Raw genomic sequence first — 17,402 nt, forward strand, 5'->3', positions numbered from 1 at the left:
TAAGGAAAATAAACCGTCTGTCCAATCTCTGTTCTTAACAGGCTCTCCAGCCCAGGCAACATCCTGGTAAAATCTCCTCTGTACCCTTGCCGCTATTATAACATCCATCCTATAAAGTGGATTCCAGAACCCCACACAATACTCTATCGTCCTAACCAACATTTTGCACTAAATCCTAATCTTTATTTAAAAGGAGCATAGAGTAAAAAGCAAGAGGTGACGTTTAACTTGTATAATGTATTCATTTAGCCACAGATATAGCATCACATTCAGTACTGGGCACCGCAATTTAGTAAAGATGTGAAGGTATTGGAAATTGTACAGAAATGATTCATAAGGATCATTCCATAAATGAGGACTCTGATCTAAGAAGATAGATTGGAAAAATAAGGGCTGTTTTCCTTGAGGAAAAGAAAGCTGAAAGGAGGTTTTACTGAGGCATTAAAGATCATGAGGGGCCTGGAAAGGATAGATAGGGAGAAACTTCAGCCGCTCATGAACGAATCAAGAACAAGACGGTCTGGATTTGTTGTAATTGTCAAAAGAAGCAAAACTTACATGAAAAAGAGTGTTCACACAGGGTGTGGTTAAGTTCTGAACTGCCTGTGATTGCGAGGAAAGAAGGTTCAATCACACTATCCGAAAGGAGAGTAGGTAGGGTTACGAGGTGGAGGAATGGCGCTCAGTAAATTGATCAGACAGCTGGCACAACTGTGATGGGCTGAATGGTTTCTTTGTGCTGTGACAATTCTGTCACCTATGGGATACTGCACATTATGATTGAAAGTAACTTAAGCTATTGAGATAAATAGTAATAACTTGCAATTTTTCATTGTGCTGTAAGATATCCAAATAACAACATTAGACTCTAATTTTAAAAATAATTTTCATCTTAAAATATTCTGAATTGCGGCAATTTTGTATTAGAAATTTGAGTATAAATAGATCTGTTTTTATATTATCAAGTAATCGTCACCATTTTTAACTAAGAAATTGAGCAAGTATTAAATTGTATCGAAGTGGTGATAGGTGCCGTTTCAGACTCTTAATCTCTACTTGTTGTGGTAGGTTCTCAGTGCTTGATTAGCAAAGAACTGTCTCTTGCTCTGGTCTGCAGCTCTAACAGAGTCAGAGTACAGCTATTTCTTCATTTAGATGACTTCAGGACTTTGAAACATTTTCAATGTTTTCCAATTTTGCATCAGATTTCCAGCATTTTCAGTGTCTTCCCCATCAGCCCACTTTCTAGCACTTTGTCACTACCTGCATTTTGTGGTGATCTTACCTCTGCCGCATGAAAGGGATATTGATACAGTTGGCAGCAGCTACTGCAGCGAAGGGCACAAAACGTGCAATCAGAGAGGGCAAATGCTTCAGGAAAGGAAGAAAGGAAGGAAAATCATTAATCTTTAATGGATCACTAACTATGGTAAATCAAATCTGGAAACTTCAATTACAAGAAACTAATGATCATTCAGTATGATCTTTAAGGAGGAACCTTCTGGGAGCCTTTGATCTCCATCTTTTATCCTCACTCTGCTCCAACCAAATTACAATCAATCATAATGAATGCTGGTTCTGGCTCGAAGGGCTGAATGGCCTACTCCTGCACCTATTGTCTATTGTCTACAATCATAGCGTCATATAGTAGATAAGGACTGAATCTGGCACATTGTGCCTCTGCTCACTCTTTGAAAAAGTTAACTGATTATTCCCAACTGTTTGCTCTTTTCCCATTGGATTCCACAGGTTTTCCTTTCATTTATGTATCCAATTCACATTCAGAGTTGGCACCAAATTTCCAACAGGCAGTATATATTCCTGAGCATCCAAACCTGCTGTACAAAACACACTCATCTTCCCCCAGCTTTTATATCAATTATCTGTATATTCTCTGAATAGTATCGCCACTGCCAATGGAGATAGCTTATATGCTCCAAATATTTCATAAATGCTGAATATCTCCATTAAATAACCCCCCAATCTTTAAAATAAAAACAAAGTCTCTGCAAGCCTGAACTTCCTTATTCCCGTAACTATTCTCAAATATCTTCTTCTCCACATTCTCCAGAGCATTGACATTGCTAAAATTATAATTTATAGGTGATGATTGGTAATCAATAATTGAAGAGCACGCAACACTTACACCCATCACTGATTTTAGCTGCCAAAGCAACTGAAAGACGACTTTGCATCTTCACACTATTGTAACAAAAGGTCTTTTTACAAACTTCACAAAGGTCTGGAAAACCTTCAGACACTATAAAACCTCAATAATAGCCAAATGGTTGAAAGGGAGGATCAAAACTGTAATTTGTCAGATAATAAAATGTGAGGCTGGATGAACACAACAGGCCAAGCAGCATCTCAGGAGCACAAAAGCCTACGTTTACCCTTCATCAGAAAAGGGGGATGGGGAGAGGGTTCTGAAATAAATAGGGAGAGAGGGGGAGGCGGATTGAAGGTGGATAGAGGAGAAGATAGGTGGAGAGGAGACAAGTGGGCTGGTTTTAGGATGCGGTGGGGGGAGGGCAGATTTTGAAGCTTGTGAAATCCACATTGATACCATTGGGCTGCAGGGTTCCCAAGCGGAATATGAGTTCCTGCAACCTTCAGGTGGCGCACCTCCATTCCCTACCTACTAACCTCATCCCACCCCCTTGACCTGTCCGTTCTCCCCAGACTGACCTACCCCCTCCCTACCTCCCCACCTACACTCACCCCTACAGGCTCCATCCCCACCTCTTTAACTTGTCTGTCTCCTCTCCACCTATCTTCTCCTCCATCCACCCTCGATCCGCCTCCCCCTCTCTCCCCACCCATCTCAGAACTCTCACCCCATCCCCCTCTCCGATGAAGGGTCCAGGCCCAAAACGTCAGCCTCCACGCTCCCGAGACGCCGCTGGGCCTGCCGTACTCATCCAGCTCCACACTCCGCCATCTTGGATTCTCCAGCATCTGCAGTTCCCATTACCTAGAACAAAATTTTGTGACATAGTTTTGGAGTTCCTGCCTTTCAGCCTGTCTCTCTGGTTCACAATCCCACTCTGGGACTTAATGACCAAGGAAGATATGTTCATGAGGCAGCTACAAATACCAAGTTTCAGTTGCCTCTGACTGACAGCAGTGAGGTCAGGTCAGAGGTCTCAGTATGGGCTGGCGCTGTAGGCTGCAGTGACAGGACACTGACGTATTCCAGGAGCAGCAGCGAGCTATGGAGACAGATATAAGCATATGCTTTGTCAGCCTTGTCATTGATGGAGGAAACTTCAGTCCAATCTGAAACAAATCAGTAAATTGACTCAATAATTCCCACAGGCCCTCAAGTTGACAGTTTATCATCACTCAGGCCAACATAAAAATATTATCGCAGGATGTGTCAGAGGGCTCTGCTTTTACTGTTGACGTGTAGGCTGTTCTTGTTGACCTGCTTTGGCTTCTCATCCAGCCTGGATTTTAAAATTCTCATCCTGGTTTTCAAATCCCTTCAGTATCTTCCCTCTCCCTATCTTTGTCACCTCCTCCATCCCTACAGTTCTCTGAGATCCCTGCACTGCATCATTATTGGCCATGTCTTTTGCTGCCCAGGCCCTGAGCTCTGGAATTGTGTCTCTCCTTATCTCCGTCTCTTTCTCTGTCTGTCTCTCTCTGTCTCCCTTCATCTCTCTCTCTCTCTCTCTCTCTCTCTCTCTCTCACACACACTTTCTCTGCTCCCTTTGTCTCTTGCTCTCAGTCTACCTCCTTATCTGTTTTGTGTCTTGCTCTATCTCTGTTTATCTCCTTCTTTCTCTCTGTCTCTCTTTCTCTATCTCCCTCTCTGTTCTGTCTCTTGCTCTTTTTCTGTCTCTCTCTCTATGTCTCATTCTGTCTTTCTCTCCCTCTCTCATTCTGTCTGTGTCTGTCTCTCTATGTTTTTCCATCTCTGTATCTCTCTCTATCTCTAGCTCTCTTGCCATCTATCTCTATCTCTCCCTTTTTCCGTCTCTGACACTCTCCCTGTCTCCATCAGTCTGTCTCCATTTCTCTCTCTCTATCTGTCTCTAGCTCTCTCCCTGCCCACTGCACTTTGATTACAGCTGCAGGGACTGCAATGTCCATGAGACAGGGCAAATGGGGCACGGCGGGCCCAGCGGCGTCTCGGGAGCACGGAGGCTGACGTTTTGGGCCTTGACCCTTCATTGGAGAGGGGGATGGGGTGAGAGTTCTGAGATGGGTGGGGAGAGAGGGGGAGGCGGATCGAGGGTGGATGGAGGAGAAGATAGGTGGAGAGGAGACAGACAAGTTAAAGAGGCGGGGATGGAGCCTGTAGGGGTGAGTGTAGGTGGGGAGGTAGGGAGGGGGTAGGTCAGTCTGGGGAGGACGGACAGGTCAAGGGGGTGGGATGAGGTTAGTAGGTAGGGAATGGAGGTGCGCCACCTGAAGGTTGCAGGAACTCATATTCCGCTTGGGAACCCTGCAGCCCAATGGTATCAATGTGAATTTCACAAGCTTCAAAATCTGCCCTCCCCCCACCGCATCCTAAAACCAGCCCACTTGTCTCCTCTCCACCTATCTTCTCCTCTATCCACCTTCAATCCGCCTCCCCCTCTCTCCCTATTTATTTCAGAACCCTCTCCCCATCCCCCTTTTCTGATGAAGGGTCTAGGCCCGAAACGTCAGCTTTTGTGCTCCCGAGATGCTGCTTGGCCTGCTGTGTACATCCAGCCTCACATTTTATTATCTTGGAATTCTCCAGCATCTGCAGTTCCCATTATCTCTGTAATTTGTCAATGGACTGGTCAAGTGAGTCAAGTTGGAAAATGGAAATCAACCCAGAGTAATGACAGGTGCATTTTTGGGGAGGTCAAACAGTGTCAAGGAATAGACCATTAATGGAAGAATACTGAGAGGTGCAGAGGAAGTGAAAAGCATTGGATAAAATATCCACAAATTGCTGAAGGTTGCAGAACAACTCGATAAGTTGGTTAAGGTGGCATATGGGACACTTTCATTTATTAGCGGAGATACCACAGCAAGGAGGTTATACCAAATAATATGTCATTGGTTAGGCCATAACTTGGGTACCAGTCACCTCAATACAGAAAGAATGTAATTGCGCACGAAACAAAAAGTGCAAAAAAAGATTTATGAGGAGCTCCGGGGCCTGGGAAATGCAACCATAAGGAAGCTGAAGGGAGGTTTCAACGAAATGTACAAAGTTGTAAACAACCTGGACAGAATGGATGGGTAGGGCCTCTTTACCCTTACCCTTGCATGAGGATTAATGCATAGGTTTGAAGTGATTGGTTGAAAGAGGGAGATGAGGAAAGAGATTTCCATCCAGAGGGTGGTGAAGGTCTGGAACTCACTTCCAGAGAAACATAGTTGAGGCAGAAACCGTCAAATTATCTAAATGGTTTCAGGGTTTGTACCTCAAGTACAATATTCTTCAGGGCCACAGGCCAATGCTGGAAGAAGGATTAGGCTAGGTGGCTCATGGTCTGTTTTGAATGCACCAGCTGAACAAAGTGGCCTCTTTCTGTGTCATAAACTTTCTATGACTCCTTTAGGAATAATGGCTAATGGTTTGACCTAATGACCAGCCTGTGTGCACTGCTGTGGTACAACTGAATGGTTTCCAAGTGAATTACGTCAGTCACGTACTTTGTCCTTTTCTAGTATTTTTGTTTACGGCGTTTGCTTCTGTCTGTACCCTGTAATTTTGTCTGGCAAAAGCAGATTAATAAGCTGCTCCCAAAACACTGTCTGGATTGCTCCATAATAATAAAGTGTGGAGCTGGATGAACACAGCAGGCCAAGCAGCATCTTAGCAGCACAAAAGCTGACGTTTCGGGCCTAGACCCTTCATCAGAAAAGGGGGATAGGGAGAGGGTTCTGGAATAAATAGGGAGAGGGGGGGAGGCGGACTGAAGATGGAGAGTAAAGAAGATAGGTGGAGAGAGTCCCCCTCTCTCCCTATTTATTCCAGTTCCCTCTCCCCATCCCCCTCTCTGATGAAGGGTCTAGGCCCGAAACGTCAGCTTTTGTGCTCCTGAGATGCTGCTTGGCCTGTTGTGTTCATCCAGCCTCACATTTTATTATCTTGGATTCTCCAGTAACTGCAGTTTCCATTATCTCTGGATTGCTCCATAATTGTTTTCTCCATGTTTCAGTCTCACTGCCTCTCATTTCCCAACTTCTTTGCAAGAAAGTGTTCAGCCTCAATACAAAATGCCTCAATATGACATAACTGACCAAAAGGAACTCTCTATGTATAATTTCATGTTATATTTTGCCACATGCGGCACGCAAAATTCAACTTGTTGCATCATCGTGTAACATAATTATACTTCCCTAGTAATCCCAAAAATTGGAGGTATTAGAGTTTGAAATTAAATGGAAAAACTGACAATATCACATCTCTCCACAGAAATCAAACTTCAAAAGTGCACACTCTTACGATTGTGTTAGCTAATTTTAGAGAAAACTGATCTCTTTCTCTGTTTTCACCTGAAGGATTAATTATTGTTTAATACAGGTAAACAAATATCAGACTTGTACTGGAATGGATAGAAAGTACATCTGTTTGAAAATACTGACTCTGTCCTGACCTTGGAGCGACTGAACTTAAAAGGTAAAATGAAGTCACTGCCTCCTCTCATAACCAACCATTAATGGTTCTGACCAATTTGCCAATATGCATAAGACCATACTAACGCTGCATCTTTCTCCTTTTTGAGGCTTGTTACTCAACTGGGTGTATGGAACAATTGAAGGTGAAGTACTTTTTAAATCTATACCTATACACAAGGCTTAAAATAAGTCAACATTAATGTTATTCGATGTATTGACAAGTTTTTACAAACCTTAAGTTGGCTTATCCGCACCAAATAATCTTATCAGTAATTAGTGTAACAGATTACGTAACTGCAGTGTTTGAACTTTTAGCTTTATTTCTTGATATAATACTAAGGGGGACGGAAATGTTTAACTTTGCTCCTTATTTCTTTCTATCTTGTTCTTAAGTTTTTGTACCGAAGTATTTGTACCTAAGATGATGCCGTGTATGGCAATGTTGAAAACTTTTCATTGTACTTTTGTACTTGGATACACATGGCAATAAAGTTTAAATCTAATTTAATCTAACAGGGTCACACAAATGACCATTGTGCTATTTTAACAATCGTTGCCATATCATTTCTAACTATAAAAGCATTACTTTTCAAGATGGCAATGATGGCACGTTCTCAGTTACCCCAAGATTTGCAGCAGCCCTTGTGGTATGATGTCCCCATGGTCGTGCTGAGTTGCAAATTCTGGGATCCAACGATTATGAGGGACAGACTCATTAGGATATGCAAAAACGGTAAGTAAAACATTTTTTAAAAATGACAGAACAACATTATTGTTAAAATAAAACATTAGCTACATTTGCAAATAACATTAAAGGTTTTAGATCAATAGATTAATAACCATTACCTTCGTGAGTGACTTTAGCCCAAGGGCTGTGACAACAGCACCTGTTGTTGCACTGACATATGCGGTACCCAGCTGGCTGCAAAAGTCCATAGAAAAGTAAAATTTAGAATGAGGATTGAATAATTTAAACTTTTCAGACTTAAATAATATCAGATCAAGATCTATTTAAGTCAGGCATGGTGTTTGGAATCAACAGGTACATTTAACCAGTATACCATAGTCTCAAACCTGAACAACAATTCAGTTCCCAGAATACAGAGTAGGTGCCTTTTCAGTTCTCCATAAACAGGGCAGCCAGAGCACAAAATCATCGAAATTCAGTCCTAACAAGCAACGTTTACATGAGATGCCATAACTGCATAAATTAGAAACTGTCACAGAATCATAAAACTCCTCCAGCTTGGAAGCAGACCATTCAGCCCATGCCAACCCTCCAGAGGGCACCCCATCCAGCCCCATCTCCTACGCTATCCCTACAACCCTGCATTCCCATGGCTAGTCCACCTAGCCTGCACATCCCTGGACATTATGGACAATTTAGCATGGCCAACCCAAATAACCTGCACATCTTTGGACTATGGGAGGAAACCGGAGCAAACCCATGCAGAGACAGGGAGATTGTGCAAACTACATGCAGACAGTCACCCGAGGTTGGAATCGAACCTGGGTCCCTGGCACCGAGAGACAGCAGCGCTAACCACTGAGTCATCATGCTACCCTCTGAGCCCGTGCCCTTTGAAGATTTAATGGTAATGGGTAGTATTAGTATGGATGGGTTTAAGTCCTCATGTAATCTGCTCACTTGAACTTGGCAGTGCACAAATTTCTAAAGTTTTGGAGTAGATCTGTAGCTCGGGTGGTAGGTGTTGAAGCATGAAGCATGCTATTAATAAACACCTGGAACTCCACACCATGTACATTCCACTACGGAGGAAATGCGGAAGTGAGACAATCCATCGCAATGGACCCTAGAGTTTAAAAATCAGGCAGGAAAACACACTGATGCTTCAGAGGATGTTACCCAGCACGGTAACGAAACAACAAAACAGCTCGGCGAGCCAAACAACCTCAAGTGCACAAAACTTTAAGGATTTTGTTTCCTGTCCAGTCCCTTTTCAAAAATCTAAATTGATGGTGTTTCTGTAAGTTATTTTCTCCAATTTGCACTGTTGCTGCCATATCTAGTTTCCAGCGGCAGCAGCGTGAGCCCGAGTGCCGAGGGGAAGGTAAGGTGGCCTTTGTTTCTCCCTGTATAAAAGCTTGCCTCGTGCCTTGTGTTTTCAGCAGCGGGTGTGTGGGGGGAATGCGAGCCAGGAAGAAACAGATAAATTCAGGCATTGGCTAAACCCGAAACACTACACGTGCAGTGTCTGCCACACATCCCCCTCCTCTAACCAAAAAAAGACTGCGTGGAGGTTCGATAAGGTAAGGCTTCTTTTTATTTTTAAATTCTTCTTCTGAAAATCTAGAGTAGAGGGAATGGAAGCTAGGGTAGTTGCATGCTCCTCTTGCAGGATGTGGGAGGCAAGGGGTCACTGCTGGTGTCCCTCCGACTTCACCTGCAAGAAATAGTGAGGGTGGAAAAAAAGGTGGGGGAGTGGCATTGCTAGTCAGAGCGAGAATAGCTGCTACTGAAAAGCAGTTCAAGAATGATATGTCTACACAGGTAGTTTGGGTTGGGGTCAGGAATGAGAAAGGAGCAGTCACTTTTTGTGTTTTTTTAAAGAACAGACCCCCTAATAGTTGCAGAGAAGTAGAGGAGCGGATTGGGAAGCACATACTGGAAAGGTGCAGAAGTCACAGGGGTGTAGTCATGGGTGACTTCAACTTTCCAAATATTGATCGGAAACATTTTAGTTGTAATAGTTTAGATGGAGTGGACTTTGTCCAGTGTGTTCAGGAAGGATTCCTGACACAGTAGGTAGATAGACCAACACGAGGAGAAGCCACTTTGGATTTGGTGCTTGACAATGAACCCGGGCCAAGTGTTAGGCCTGTTGGTAGGACAGTATTTCGGCGGTAGCTATCATAACTCTGTTACTTTTACAATGGTCATGGAAAAGGATATGTACATACAGCAGGGTAAGATTTATAAAAGGGGGAAGGGTAATTACAATTCTGCCAGGCAAGAGCTGGGTAACATAAATTGGAAACAGATCCTGTCAAGGAAGAGCACTGTAGAAATGTGGAGATTGTTTAAGGAATGCGTACTGCGTGTGCTCGATAAGGTTGTCCCTAGCAGGCAGGGAGGATGCGGTCGAGTGAGGGAGCCTTGGTTCTCGAGAGAGGTCGAACAACTGGTTAGGATGAAGAAGGAGCCTCAAATACAGTTTAGGAAATGAGAAACGGAAAAGGCTCTAGAGGGATATAAGTTATCCAGGAAGGAGCTGAAGAAAGGGCTTAGGAGAGCTATAAGGGGGCATGAGAAAACCTGTGTCTTCTAAGGGTGGTAGCGGATGGAAAATATTCAACATGGTGCTCAGTTACGAGTGATGTACCACAAGTATCTGTTCTGGGTCCTCTTCTATTTGTGATTTTTGTAAACGATTTGGATGTAGGAGTAGAAGGGTGGATTAGCAAGTTTGTGGGTGATATGAAGGTGGGTTGAGTTGTGGACAGCATGGAGGGCTGTTCTAGGTTACAAAGGGACATTGATAGGATGCAGAGCTGGGCTGAGAAGTGGCAGATGGCGTTTAACCCTGAAGTGTGAAGGACAAACTTGAAAGCAGAATTCAGGGTTAACAGAAAGATTCTTGGCAGCGTGGAGGAGCAGAGGAATCTTGTGATTCACGTTCACAGTTCCCTGAAAGCTGCCACCCAGGTGGATAGAGTTGTTAAGGCAAATGGTTTGTTAGCTTTCATTAACAGAGGGATCAAGTTCAAGAGCCGTGAAGTTATGCTCCAGCTGTACAAAAGCTTGGTTTGGCCACATCTGGAGTATTGTGTCCAGTTCTGTTCGCCTCATTACAGGAAGAATGTGGAAGCGTTGGAAAAGGTGCAGAAGAGATTTACCAGGATGTTGCCTGGAACATGAGGAAAGGTTGAGAGACCTAGGGCTTTTCTCTTTAGAATGACGAAGGATGAGAGGTGACTTGATAGAGGTATACAGAATGATCAGAGGTATAGATAGCCAGAGAATTTTTCCCAGCGTGGAGGTAGCTTTTATGAAGGGACATAGTTTTAAAGTGAAAGGAGGTAGATATCGGGGATACATCAGAGGCAGGTTCTTTACTCAGAGTGGATGGGGTGTGGAATGTATTGCCGGAGAGGGTAGTGGAGTTGGCCTCTTTGGGGCGTTTAAACAGCTATTAGATAGGCATATGGATAATAGTATAAGGTAAGGGCGGAGGCTAGACAGAGCTTAAGTTTAGGGTAAAAGTTCAGCACAACATCGTGGGTCAAAGGGCCTGTACTGTTCTACGCTCTATCTTATAATTCACGCAGAAAAAAACAACAGTGACTTAAAGCTACAGGCAAACCTTTGAACCACACTAAGCATTCCACTTTTCTCATTGAACAACATTACGGTTCATTCAGGATCCTGGTTGCTATGGTAACATTTTCTATGGTATTGTGTTTCAGCATAGAGCAACGGATGGTCATGTTAGAGGCTCCAACATTCTATCCATCATATGGTTCACCATTAAACCCTCCCACTCTTACCACCTGCCATTGGAAGGCTTTGAGGTTGATACTAAAACTTTATAGCTGTGTAATGAATGACCATAAAGTCTCAGGCTGGGACTCAAACACAGAACCTCTGGATCAGAGGCAGCGACACAGCCATTTCGTGCAATAGAACTAAAATAGGCTTTTCTCACAAACAACCTAGAAATAATCATAGACTGTAGCAATTAGAGAATAGGGCTGAAATTGCTTGGATTGTTGAAGACTAAGAAAGAAAGAAAGAAAATAGAAAAGAATACAAAGTGCAAACTTGCCCACATGAATTTAGGGCATTTTTCTTCCAAAAACATCATAAGCATCTAATAAGATTTAATTTCATTTGATCATACATTTTAAGCCATTATTTCGAATAGATAAATAACTCATTACAGTGGCTCATGAGAATTGATAACCAGTCTTCAAGGAGTTGAACTAAACTCTCACAAATTAATTATGATTCATGACTGACCATGGAACTGATTCAGAGTTACCTACCCCACTGTCAGTGGTGCATCCCCACTTCTGTTGGTATAATTAACAACTGCATTGAAGGACTGATTAGCCCACTGCCAAAAGACTACTGCTGGAGTGGTCCTGTCAAATAAAGAGAAAAGTAAAGAATCAAGCAGCATTCCACACTGGGAAAGGAATGGGCTTAATACAGACACAAGTGGCAGGAAGACCAGCCATTACATGCTCTATTTCATCATGTGTGACTCTCTCTATGACACTGTTTCAGCTAAGGCAGAAGGTGAATCATAGAGAGGCAGTACATAATTTAAAGAGTCATACATTTTAAAACGTGCACCTCCAAACCACCAAGCACATTTCTTGTTCATATTTCACACAAGTTAGACTCATGTCCACCACCTGAATGCAATATGCACACGGTATGTCATACCATCCCTGAGCAAACTGATTAGGAAATTTCTATACAACAAGGGCTCTTGTGATGTAATGGTAGCGTCCTTACTTCTGGGACAGAATGTCCCGCCTGCTCCAGGGGGGTGGAACAACTCTGAATGTTTCGGAAGTATTTATTCAATCCAATCATCAAAGACTAAAGAACTAGGCTCTTGTGGTGCCAGTGGTATTGTCTCTACCTCTGGGCAAGAAGACCTGGGTTCAGATCCCAGCTGCCATGGAGATGTGTCACATCCTGTCCAGACAAATTGACTAAAATATAAATCCTGTTTCAAACCCCAGTTGTATTTTAGCAAGCACTCTGCAGATAGTAAGACCAAAAGTTTGACTTCTGACTAATTAGAAACAAGTCACGAAGATCTAGCTCAAATGACAAAAGGAATCTATTTATAATAGATCTTTGAATAATATAATTTCAACTTAACTAAGCAGGGCAAATAGATAGCTCCTTCATCCACACAACTATCTCTTCTCCTTTTCAACTGTGTTCAAGGGAAAAGAAGACTAACATAAAACAGCCCATTTTCCAAGTTACTTATTCAAATACTCTTCAATACACATCTCATTCTCACTCAAGACAACACAAGCATTAAAAATCCACTGGGTTTTGGCTATTCAACAAAACAAAAACACAAGAATCTTCAGACTCAATGAATTCAAAGCACTTTTAAAATTAAATTTCCAGTCAAAGAACAGGTAAAGGGAAGACAATATTCAACCTTCACCAGAGGTCATTAAGAAAGCCGAATTTTCAAAATGAAAAGAAAATTGTGCTGTGAGGCTTAAGCACAATCTATGCTGACAATGCACTGCAATACTGAAGGGATTCAACATTGTTAGAGGCAATGTCTTCAGATCAGATATTACATTAAAGGAGCCAACTGTATTCCAAGAGGGACGTGACAGATTTCATGGTACTAATTGAAGGAAACTGGAAATATTCTCTCAGAACCCAATATCCAAAGCTACAAAAATGATTACCCAATCGGCTATCTTCCCACCATTAGTGGCATTTAGCTCCATCCAAATTGGCAGCCCTGTTTACCTATAGGACAGGTGTATGCCACTTTGGGGTATCCTGAGGTGACCTCTGAAACGCTATAAAAAATGCAAGATCTTTTAGATTCATTTATGTCCAATTTATTGTAACTACCAATACCATTTGATGTCACTGAGCCATATAGTCAACAAACTGCAGTTTAATTGCTCACTGCATGAACCATCATCGCTAAGTAAATATTGGGCTGTTTTGTTCCTAATATATGTTCAATGAATTATAAACTGCTTATGAAAACTCACCAGCACACAGTTTTCATATATAATTGTAAAAAAAACACTAACTTTTATTTTATACGTTTGTAAATTTTAACATAAACTTGCCTGTAAAACGTCAGCATGCAACCAGTAATGGTCATATTCATTGGAACCTGGGCAGACATCCGCCCAATCAGAATCATTTTTTCACCTGTGTCTGGATGAAAAGCCGAATCATAGATGTACTTCGCTTTCCAAAGTTCATCTTCAGTTAGGCCTGGTTGGACTTTACCATGCCTGAAAAATCAAAAATGCTAGAATTATGAGCAAAGCAATACCAAATTAAGTCATCACAGAATTAAATATACACTGGGGACCCAGTAAAACCTGGTCTGCTACAGTTTGGATTCAGCGTAAATGTGGAACAAACAAAATCAGAAATTGCTGGAGAAACTTGGGCGATCTGGCAGATCTGAGAGAGAAACAAAGTTAATATTGACTCCAAGTGATCCTTCTTCAGAACTCTCAATGATTGTTGCCCCCGATTTTCCATTTGAAATGTGCAACAATATCAGGTCTACATTTGGGTGAGTGAATATTAACAGGCTAGTTCCCCAAGCTGTGCAGCAGTGAAGACCAATCAGGAAAGAACTGATTGGAGGGACAACTCTTCAGGAATCAAACCATCACAACTCATTGAAGAGGAAGATGGCAAACTCCAGATGCTATGTTGTGGATAATTCAAAATTCCTTTCCAGCCAGTTAATCCAAATTTTATCACATATTGCAACCATTTTTCTAGCTGTGGAGAATTTAAGTTTTGTTTGTGTTTATATGTGATTTGTGAGGCTTTTTCATAGTTCTTCAAGTGTTAAAGCATCCGTCATTTACATTCATAGAACTTAAGCCTGTAACACTGGCAGATCTTCCATGTTCAGCTGAGTTGCTTGTATCTGAAAGAATAGATACACCTGTCCACATTTCAGGCTCACTTGCCCCTAACCATCAGCTCTGCATGCCAGGATTCATTTTATGGGTCTGCAAATTTAGGGAAGTCTAAATGAGCCTGTTGCATCCCACAAAAGCCCACCTTATTCTCCCCTATCCAGTACCCTCCTTTAATACTCGAATACTTTGACTATTGTGCTTTGAGTTTAGGTTTCTGTTCTGCGGCTTGAGCTCTGAAATGGTTCCTCTCTAAGCACACATTACCATCACTAGATAAACTGCCCACATGTTCTTCCTCTTCTCGAAGATCTTTGATCTCGAATTTGTTACTCACTGTGGCTGGCTGAAATTTTTTTCAATTTGTCACATTCCCTGTGGTAGACTTTTTCCCTACAGTTTGTCAGCATTGCATGAGCTTTTCATCTCTGCGGTCGGGCAGCTAAATGGGCCAATCAAATCCATCACCTGCTGCTCCCTTTCACTGCTGGGCTTCAGTTAAGGTTTCTTTCCCACTGTCTTGGTCAGAGTGCTGGGCAGACGTCACCTTTCATCCATAGCACCGCATTCTGCTAGACCACTTCAGGTGCCCCTCGTCATTTCTCTCTTGTTCCCCCAGGTCTGAATACCATCGCCACCGTGTCCTAAGCTCAGGTGAGTAAACACTTACAGGCTTTACTAAGCACAACAATATACAAGAGAAAGTAAGAGAAGAATCTTGCCAGAGCCAGGTTCCAGCTCCCTGTGATCTGATGTCACTATGACACAGTTCCTTTTTTACATGCTCAGTCACTTGAGTAAAAGGTATGGTTTACCATGCATTCTGTAGAATAAAGGGTTATGATGCACTGATGTATCCAAGAAAACAAAACAATTGTTTCATCTGTTCTGGCAAAATCCAATCCCAAAATTGTAGAAGCCTTCAGTACTCTATGTTATAATATAATAGCTCCACTTCACAGCATCTTTTAGTGGCTGCTGTGAAACTAGGATTAAAAAGAAGCTAGATAACAGATCTTACTGAAATTGAAACTGAATGCAAAACCTAAAGATTTTCCTGCTGACTGGCTTGACATTCTTCTTGCAGGCATTTTTTTTTCGGTCTTAAATAATTACTGAAATTAAGCCTAGTGACTTCATTTTAAAAAACGGTGTGTATAATTCTGTAAATGACAGGACTGTGAAATACTGCCAACTGCAGGCTTTCAGATAATGGAAACTTAAGATATCTGTTCATAGCTTCCACAAATAATGGAAATCTCCATTAATGAATGTTAATGTCTGCAGCTACTCCTCAGGAAAAGACTGGATAATATGCAAGACTGTTCTAGAGACATAAATTACTACCGTAAGCTCATTAGTAGATATTAGCACTCTGTACATATTTAATAACAGGTAAGATAGCACATGCTCACTATGTCAAATTTCTTACTATCAGCCAACTAGTGAAGAGATACAACAGTAAAAGATACCCAAACTGCCTTGTGTGATGCGATTGAATTATCTTAATTCTGCAAGGCAGAAGGGTTGCAGTATGAATAGTGGCTTAGCAGACATATCAGATGTCATTTGACATGGTAACTCTCATCCACTTTACCCAATGTTGTCCCTGCCTTTCTCTATGTCCTCAACTAGGAGGTGGTCACATTAGTGCTAGTTACCCTCTGGTTCATAGCCAAGGTAACTATTTATGCAAGTCTGTACAGGAAGTGTTGGCAGGTAATTTGGCCTTGAAAATCAAGCTTTTGCACTGAATTAACATATTTTGAGTTGGACTGTTTACATAGCCAACAGAAAAGGAAAAACTTTTAAGCCATTCTCCCTTAAACTGCCAAGGGGAAGCTGAGAGTCCTTGCTGTGACTCCAATTACAACCTTACCATGATCAAATAATGGCTCATCTATTTGAGGTGCTAAATAGCTAAATGAACTGGTGTACAGGGAAGTAATTTGGTTTTTTTTAATTTTACTTAGTGTTCACCTTTGCTCAGTGATAACTGGCTCAACACTGGGCATGAAGGTAATAGGTTCAAACCCCATTAAGTGACCAGAGCATATAATCTAAACTGACATTTCAGTGTAGGCCTGAAGGAGAGCTGCATTGTCATAGATCAGCTTAGGAAACCATATGTGAAAATGAATTCTGAAGAAGGGCCCCGAACCGAAACGTCAAGCTTTCCTGCTCCTCTGACACTGCTTGGCCTGCTGTGTTCCTCCAGCTTCACACCGTGTTATCTGTGAAAATGAAGACCACTATTTGAAGTGGGAGAACAGAATCAGCATCAGCAGTTCCAATTATGTCAGAATTCTTCTGAAATCTTGTTTAGATATTTATCCTGTGATGAACATTGAAATTACTATCTGGTGATTTATCTATTTGTTATTTTCTGATCTTTGTATGAAAATTGGCTACTGCAAGTCGCAAGTTATGTTTAAAGTGCTAGTACTTACACTTCATAGTGATTCATTGGTAGCAAAGCACTTTGGGGCCTCCAAGGATGTGAAAGAATCTATATGAATGTGCATTTGGTATAAATGCCAGTTTCTTTTTAATAATTACTAGTTTTCCATTGACATTGCGCAAGGACAAGCTGTCACAATTGTGCCCATAGATATTTAATGATTATAGTCACTGGTAATGCGTCTAAATAATTTAAGGACATCGCTGTCATTTGTCTGGGCCACTTGCTACAGGAACATGATGTAACACACTACAGAATGCAAAAGGTCAGGGAGACAAGGCAGAAGTTCCAACAGAAAATCAACTCCAATTTTCAGCCACCCCTGTGCAAAAGCAAAGGACTTAGCAACACCTAGGGTGGCTGCGGAGAGACCAACTAAAGTGACTATAAAATTATTCCGTGTGCTATTTAACACAGACTTCTATAGCACACGAACAGACTCTTCAGCACAACGCGTCCATGGTGACCATGATGCTACTCTAAACTAATCCCGTCTACCTGCTCATGTGTCTGTCTAAATGCCTCTTAAAATTTGCAATTGTATCTCCTTCATCCACCAGCCCTTGGCAATGCATTCCAGGCACCTACCACCTTCAGTGTAAAAAGTCTGCTTCAAACACCTCCTTTAAACTTCTCCCCTCTCATTTTAAACCTATGCCCCCTATTATTTCACATTTCTACCTTGGAAAAAGA

At 42.0% G+C, this 17,402-nt stretch overlaps 1 protein-coding gene across 2 annotated transcripts in view; it reads right to left on the reverse strand.

Moving 5' to 3' along the window:
• The window catches only part of sfxn3 (sideroflexin 3), a 51,883-nt gene that overhangs the window by 20,537 nt on the left and 13,944 nt on the right, over positions 1-17,402 (reverse strand). For both annotated transcript variants that reach the window (XM_059652947.1, XM_048551501.2), the window contains exons 3-6: positions 13,430-13,600; positions 11,621-11,719; positions 7,460-7,535; positions 1,286-1,371 (exon numbers count right to left, since the gene is read on the reverse strand). In XM_059652947.1, coding sequence (XP_059508930.1) covers positions 1,286-1,371; positions 7,460-7,535; positions 11,621-11,719; positions 13,430-13,600 — 432 coding nt within the window. The remainder of the gene's footprint in view (positions 1-1,285; positions 1,372-7,459; positions 7,536-11,620; positions 11,720-13,429; positions 13,601-17,402) is intronic.

This window comes from Stegostoma tigrinum, chromosome 20, assembly GCF_030684315.1.
Source record: "Stegostoma tigrinum isolate sSteTig4 chromosome 20, sSteTig4.hap1, whole genome shotgun sequence".
Lineage (NCBI taxonomy): Eukaryota > Metazoa > Chordata > Chondrichthyes > Orectolobiformes > Stegostomatidae > Stegostoma > Stegostoma tigrinum.